This window comes from Chinchilla lanigera, unplaced genomic scaffold (genome assembly GCF_000276665.1).
Source record: "Chinchilla lanigera isolate Chin_1 unplaced genomic scaffold, ChiLan1.0 scaffold00145, whole genome shotgun sequence".
Lineage (NCBI taxonomy): Eukaryota > Metazoa > Chordata > Mammalia > Rodentia > Chinchillidae > Chinchilla > Chinchilla lanigera.
The window spans coordinates 534,232-542,138 of NW_004955546.1; the positions used below are offsets into that span (position 1 = coordinate 534,232).

At 37.1% G+C, this 7,907-nt stretch overlaps 1 protein-coding gene across 1 annotated transcript; it reads right to left on the reverse strand.

Moving 5' to 3' along the window:
• Positions 1 to 6,720: 6,720 nt before the first annotated feature.
• Positions 6,721 to 7,873, reverse strand: LOC106147355 (zinc finger protein 709-like; the record flags this gene model as incomplete). The annotated part of the gene is given in 2 exon segments (XM_013508425.1): positions 6,721 to 7,699; positions 7,702 to 7,873. Coding segments are annotated over 2 exon segments (930 nt in total), but the record flags the coding sequence as incomplete, so codon positions are not given.
• Between the last annotated feature and the right edge of the window lie 34 nt (positions 7,874 to 7,907).

Here is a 7,907-nt window from a genome sequence, read left to right on the forward strand (position 1 = left end):
AGCATACTTATCACCAAACACATTCTCCTTTAAAGTATTTGGGGAAAAAAACTAAAAGCAACTCTCGGGGCTGGGGATTTAGCTCAGTGGCAAAAGCGCCTGCCTGGCAAGCGCAAGGTTGTGAGTTTGGTTCCCGGTATCAGAGAAAAACCCCCAAAAATAAATAAATAAATAAAAAAATAAATAAAAGCATCTCTCTTAGCAAATAGCAACTGGATAAGGGACACTACACCAATCACTGTAATCACCATGTGATCTGTAAGTGTTTTGTAGATCACAAAAGAAACATTGATTTTTTTTTTTTAAATTAACGTTTCTCAATTTCACCAACCCCTCATGTGACAGCCATCGCTGTGCTCCATAACACTGTAGGATTGACAACTTTAGATTCTAAATATGACTATGGTCAAAGTTGAATTTGTTTCTCACATTTTCCTTAAAGATCTCCTAGTTAATCTATATTTTCACAAATGATTCTTTCTTTCTAGTCTAAATAATATTTAATTGAATAAATGAGCTTCACTTTATCCATTCAAATATTGCTGTGATTTTATCATAGGCAGTTTAATTAGACCTAATTGATATACTGTCAGAGACAGGCTGGGCCCCCCAAAATATAAACAGAGAAAACTAAAATTATAAAAAACACAGCTGAAGGAACATCTGAAGAAGCCCAGGCCCCAAGGTGAAGAAGCAATGCCCAGGCCTACATGTCTCCCACAGGAATAAACAGTAACTTGAAAATAAACTAATTACCACCACCTCTTCCAGTAAGTCCAGATAGCTATCAGTTATCTAGGTTGGGGACAAGAGCAACTGAACTCATTCCTTCTCCAAAATTACTTTGCTCTTTCCATATACCCTTGCTACATGACTTGTTTCCCTGTTGGAATTATTACCTAAGCAGCTACATTCCTATAGGCTGATTGTAATTTGACCCACATTGTGACTTTGCTGTATCAATTACCACCGACAATAGGCCTCTGTTGCCACCACACAGGGAACCACTCCTGAAAACCCAGGAGCTATTCTTCTCCTTATTTCCAATAAAACTCTTCTACCTCTCCTTTGGTTTGCAATTTCATTCCTCAATGCTGTGAGCCCACATACTTGGCGCATTTGACATGTAACAGGGCAGTTCTATTTCTCCAATATCAATTTGAATATAAAATGTCTTCTAAAATACATGTCTTAAAGGCTTGGTTTCAAGCCACTTGTCCGTTGTGAACTGAACACTTCCAAGTACATTCTGAACTCCTCAGTCTAGTAATTTGCAGAAATATTGGAGGAAGGAGGTCACTGGGTGCTTCTCTCACAAAGTGGGTACCATTCATAACCTTGCTTTTGTTACTGCTTCCTAGCTTTCAACAGGTGACCAACTTTCCTTTGACACTTTCTGTAATTCCAATTTCATATATTTGAATTTTAATTCAGTTCAATTATTTTTCCTTTTTATACTTTGTTTTTTGTTTCCTTTTTTTCTTTTGGTTTTTAAAAAGAGTCTATGTAGTTCTGACTAACCTTGAGCTCACTGCGTAACCCAGGTTGTCCTTGAGAACATGGCAATTGTCCTGCCTTGGCTACTTGTGTGCTGGGAATGGAGGGGTGCATCACCACACTTGGCAGTCTGTCTTTTCTTTTTCTTTTCATCTTTTCTTTTTGGCAATGGCATTTAATCCAGGTCTTTGTAAAGTTTTCTGCAGCTAAGCAGTTCTAGGCCTCAGTATTCTCTAGGTAAAGAACATAATATTTGAATACCACTCTTTATTATGTTCATCCTTATAATAAAGCCTGCCCTAAAGACACAACAGGCCAAACTCATCAGATCTCTCATTTTCTTCTCTCTGGTCTTTCTTCATCATGATCTATCAATACTCTTTCTAGCTCTAGTCTCAATAGTATTGACGCTCATTCAAATTTGATTCATATTGCCATCTGTGATGTTTCTTGATTCTGGAATAGTCTAGCCTGGCATTGCCAACACATCAGAAACAGAAACGCAGTGTCTGATCTCCTGAGCTCCATTAAATTATACATTAATTTGTTGACAACCAAAGTAAAGATGCACTACAGACATGTGGAAAAGAGAAGCTTCTGCATACTTGAATTCTTAATCAGGTGCAATATTTGGTGCTGTCATCATCCAAGAACATCAGGCTCCAGTGTTCAACCTTTGAACATAGATCTTTACTAGCCACTGTTTTATGGGCCTTGAAATTCTTCCCCCTTGGACTGCGGTTGCTTTATTGGTTCTTGTTCTTAATCTTCTAGCTTCATTTGAGCAGTCAGTGGTTCCCCAGGTTTAAGCCTTTAGGCATCCATGATAGGAGTATTCACCCTGATTATATAAGAAAATTTTAAAAAATCTTTTATGAGAAAAGTAGAAAAAGAAACTCTTATATACATGTGTATACACGTTTCACTGCAGTCCACAGATGAACAGCACTGAACCCAGGAGAGAATGTAATGAGGCTGGTGTTCTGTGCTCATCACCATTACAGTACAGTTTTGAACTGGTTACAGATGTTCCTCGAGGTCCAAAGTGGAAATGTTTGAGCAAGCAAAAAATTGAAATAAAATATACTGAATATTCATTTAATATAGTGCATCTAATGATCATAACAGTCATGCCTTTGCTACTTTAACATGCTCATATTGACCTGTAGTCTAGTAGAAAAACCTAACAGAGTGCATTTCATAATAAAATATTACATATAATGTACTGAATAGAGTCCACGGAAGAGTATTTATTGTTTATTCATGGCATGTTTGCTGACAGAGCGGGGCTCACTGCTGCTGCCCAACACAAATTCTGAGTATTGCTTTTGTAAACAGGAATATGCACGGATCATTAAAATAAGTTTTTAACTCTCTGGGAAAATACCCACAAAAGAAAGCACTACACTGAATGGAATTATTTCTAGTTTTTTGAATACTTTCTACATAGACTTCAAAAGTGGTTGACCTACTTACATTCTTACCAACGATGTTGAATGGTTCCTTTACCCTGAAGTCTCATGAACCTTTTTTTTTTTTGGTTTTTCTCCAGTACCGGGAACCGAACTCACGACCTTGCGCTTGCCAGGCAGGCGCTTTTGCCGCTGAGCTAAATCCCCAGCCCCTCATGAACCTTTTTTTTAGTTCATGGTGATGTGGTCTTTCTGGGATGAAATGATAGTCCAATTTGCATTTCTCTATTGGGCAAGAATGCGCAATCATTTTTCAGATTTATTGGCAATCTGTACTTCTGAGAAGTGTGTATTCTTTTCAGTTGTATGTTAATTTCAGATATTAGGTCTCTGAGGAGTATCAGGCAAAATTCTTCCTTTCTGTAGGTTATTTCTTCATACTTTTTTGGTGTTTTTGCTTTCATGTTTGTGCAAGAGTTTTCAAATTTCATGTAATCCTTTTTTGTTTGTTGTGTCATCTTATTTTCCACCCAAACCACCAGCAACAGCATTGACAGAACAAATTTTTTTTTGTCTTTACATTCGTAGAATAAGATGCCAGGCTCACTCATGTTTCACTGTTTCTATTTTACCCTGATGCAGCATATATGTGACTGCTGCACAAATTACCATGAAAAGTGTATTTCCTGGGTAAAAGAATCATAGTGATTTGCATTGGTGATTTTTTTTACCCTATCATAGGTTTACAGGGGCTGGGGATTTAGCTCAGTAGCAGTGTCTGCCTGGCAAGCGCAAGGTCGTGAGTTTGGTTCCCAGTACCAGAAAAAAAAACAAAAAACAAAACAAAACAAAACAAAACAAAACCATAGGTTTATGTTCTTGACCTGAAATTGTTTCTTTCCTTAAACTTCAAATGCAAGTATAAAAACAACTGCTTCATAGTTTCCTACGGCAACTAGCTAAGTTGCCCCCCAAAGTTAGCTTTAAAATCATGATCATCCTGTTTCAGCCACTCCTGATGCTGGCACTAAAGGAATCACATTTGGCTTAGACCTTTATATAGTAACCACTTACTAGTGCAACTATTTAAAATACAGGATGACCAAAACTTGCATATTTTTAAATTGTTTTTTAAGATAACAGGAAATACAAAAATGATAATTTTGTCTGATGTATCCAATACAAGAATCAACTTGTTAAAATGACACCAGCCCCAGTGATGCTCAGGATAGTCAGGACGTAAACAAATGTTCTGCCCCAGTGATGCTTGGGGTCAACTGTTAAGTGGTCATGTGAGAAAAGGACAACCACTGATGTGTAATAGTATTAAAATAATTTTGATACTGGGGAGTAAACCTAGAAGTACTAAAGCACTAGGCCACATATGCAGAACATTTACACATATTCTGAGACAGTCTTAGGTGAATTCGAGGGACTCAACTTTTCTTCCACCAGCTTAAGCCTCCTGAGTTGCCGGGATAATAAGCATGCATCAACTAGACCAGCAAGATTTATTTTCATGGTAACATAATGAGAAAATAAATGTCCTTAGGATAAGTGTCTTTCAGATTCAATAGTCCATTACTAGCCGGAAAAGCAACACATGCAACATGTCTTCCTGGTGATGGTAAGAAGCAGAAATGTGCTACAGGGAAGGTGGCTACATACTGTATGGTGTAAAGGTGGATGCTGTACTCTACAGGTTCTTTTATTCTGTCAATTATGTCAGATATTTCAGATACAAAATAAACATAATTTTAGATGCTATTACACACAAATTCACTGTCTCAGCAAAATTAAAACTAGGGCAAACTTACTCACTGCATTAGGGGTATTTAATGCAATGCTCACTTATGTTTTCAAGGGTGTAAGAGTTGATACACTGTGTCTACTTGAGGAGTTTAGAAGCTTAACTGAGTCAGCAGGGGACCAGATCCTAAATTTGTAAACATCCTGAGCCTATGCAAGGAGGGGCTGGGAGATGATGTGGTGCTACACCCAACCCACAGCAGGTAGCCTGCATACAATACAAGAGAGGAAAAGAGGCTTGTCCCCTTTTTTCTCTTGTTGCTTTTGCTGTCTTTTACCAGCATAAACTGTTGCCTCTTTGCCATGCCATTGTGCAAAGAGCCAGGTAATCATGGACTGAAACCTGCACAAAATGTGAGATAAATAAACCTGTCCTTCCATAACTTTGGGTGTCAGGTATTTTGTCCCAGCAATGAGAGAAAAGTATCCAAGAAAATGGTACAATAGGTTTGTAACACCATAACCCCATCAGAAATTGAGTAGCTTGCATAGGCTAAAACACTTTACAAATTACATCAATGTTAAATAGAGAGTAGAAAGTATAGGTCAAAGGATACCAACTGGAACTCATGCACATACCTTATACCTTGTCCCACTCTATGTGTTTGAAAGCAACTGGCACATACCGTAAACATGAGACAGCTGTCTTTATGAACAATGAGAAATGGCATTATACAAATTTATCTCAAAAACTGGTAAAACAGAGCACATCTGAATTACAACTTAATAGAATCAATTTCTACCAAACTGACTGGTAACTCACACGCATTAGATTTTCCTTCAAGCAAGTTCACCATATTAGGTAAAAACAATAATGACTACCAAAGACAGAATGGCATCACAGCATCAAGAACAGAATAAATACATTTGCCTTATACAGACAAGAGCAACCATTCTCCCTTGTACAACTACAAAGCTAAAAAAAATTCCTTTCGAAGTGTTGTTACTAGGGCTGGGGGATTAGCTCAGTGGCACAGCACCTGCCTGGCAAGCGCAAGGTCATGAGTTCGATTCCTGGTACCGGAAAAACAAACAAACAAACAAAAAAGTGTTGTTACTGATAAATCACATCATCATTTATACTTTCTGGAGGGGAAAGCAGAATTTCACAGAACTATGGCTTATTTTTGGTACACATGGTAGAAAAATTAACACTAAATTAAAAGCCATTGCAATATAAACATGAAAAGTAAAATTTTGATGGTAAGAAAACATAAACATTTATGTAAATGATAATATAGGCTCCAGTAAGAAAAAAAAAATGCAACAATATGAACATGATAGAATATACAGTAATGTTAGGATATAAGCAGTTATCTTTTCACAACATGAAAAATGCAGCATTTGCTAATCTACAAGTTCTGCAAAAAGAACTCAACTCTGTCAAAAACACATGCTCATGAACCTCTCAAAGATATATATCTTAATATAAAAATGAAGCATCAAATTTAGAAACATCATTTGATACACAGAAGAGAGAGCATATGCACAAAAATTTTTTTTAAAAACCACAGTGGTGAAATTCCAACAATTAACTAAAAAAATAAGAAGTTTTTAGCGGCCTATACCTCCCAATTTTAAAGACAAAACATTAATCATATAGAAACTGACTGTACTTGAATGTAAAAAGTACATTTTTCAATTCACTGTGTTTAATTAAAAGACACTACAGGGCTGGGGATTTAGCTCAGCAGCACAAGGCTGCCTGGCAAGCACAAGGTCGTGAGTTCAATTCCCAGTACCGGGCCACACACACACACACACACACACACACACACACTACAGATTTAACCACCAAGACAGTTAAAAATACAAAATTATGTCAACTCAATATTTTTATATTAAACCCTACAGATACATAATCTAGATATGCATAAGTGATTTATTGAAAACCACAACTTATATGTACTTTGGGATCGCTCCATCTAGGATTTGTATTTTCTGGAAAATTTGTGAAGAAATATTGACATCAATCTTTTTGTATTAAATATTTTTTCAGATTTCTACTGTATGAAAACTTCACAGGATTTTCACAATCAGCTTACACATGTAACATTTCTCCCCAGTGAGGATTTGTTCAGGTATTTAACAATGTGTATGGACTGCCATCTTTCCCACATTGCTCATATATATATATAGTATTTCTGCCCAGTAAGTTCTTTCATGTATGTGAAAATCATCATGTGTGCCGAAAGTATTTGCACATTGCTTACATACATAGGATTAATCCCCAGAATGAATTTTTTCATGTACTTTACATTTACTGTGCCTGCTGAAAGCTTTCCCACATTGCCTACATACATAGTATTTCTCCCCATTGTGAATTCTTTCATGTATTTGACAAGATCTGCGTGTGGAGAAAGCTTTCTCACATTGCTTACATACATAGGGTTTCTCACCTGTGTGAGTTCTCTCATGTATTTTACAACTACTATACCTGTTGAAAGCTTTTCCACATGGCTTACATACATAGGGTTTCTCCCCACTGTGAAGTTTTTCATGAATTTGACAATTCCCATGTGTGGTGAAAGCTTTTCCACGGTGTTTGCATACACAGGGTTTCTCCCCTGTGTGAGTTCTTTCATGTATTTTACAATCACGGTACCTGTTGAAAGCTTTCCCACATTGCTTACATATATAGGGTTTCTCCCCTGTGTGAATTCTTTCATGTGTTTGACAATGACTATTTCTGCTGAAAGCTTTCCCACATTGTTTACATATATACGGTTTCTCCCCATTGTGAAGTCTTTCATGTATCTGACAAGAACTGCGTGTGGTGAAAGTTTTCTCACATTGCTTCCAAACATAGGGTTTCTCCCCTGTGTGAGTTCTTTCATGTATTTTACAATCACGGTACCTGTTGAAAGCTTTCCCACACTGTTTACATATATAGGGTTTCTCCCCAGTGTGAAGTCTTTCATGTATTTTACAATATGCATGTGTGGTAAAAGCCTTCCCACACTGTTTACATACATAGGGTTCTCCCCAGTGTGAGTTCTTTCATGTCTTCCACAATGAGTGTTTCTGCTGAAAGCTTTCCCACATTGCTTACATACATACGGTTTCTCCCCAGTGTGAAGTCTTTCATGCATTTGACAATATGTACGTGTGCTGAAAGCTTTCTCACACTGCCTACATACATAGGGTTTCTCTCCAGTGTGAAGGCTTTCATGTATTTGACAATATCCA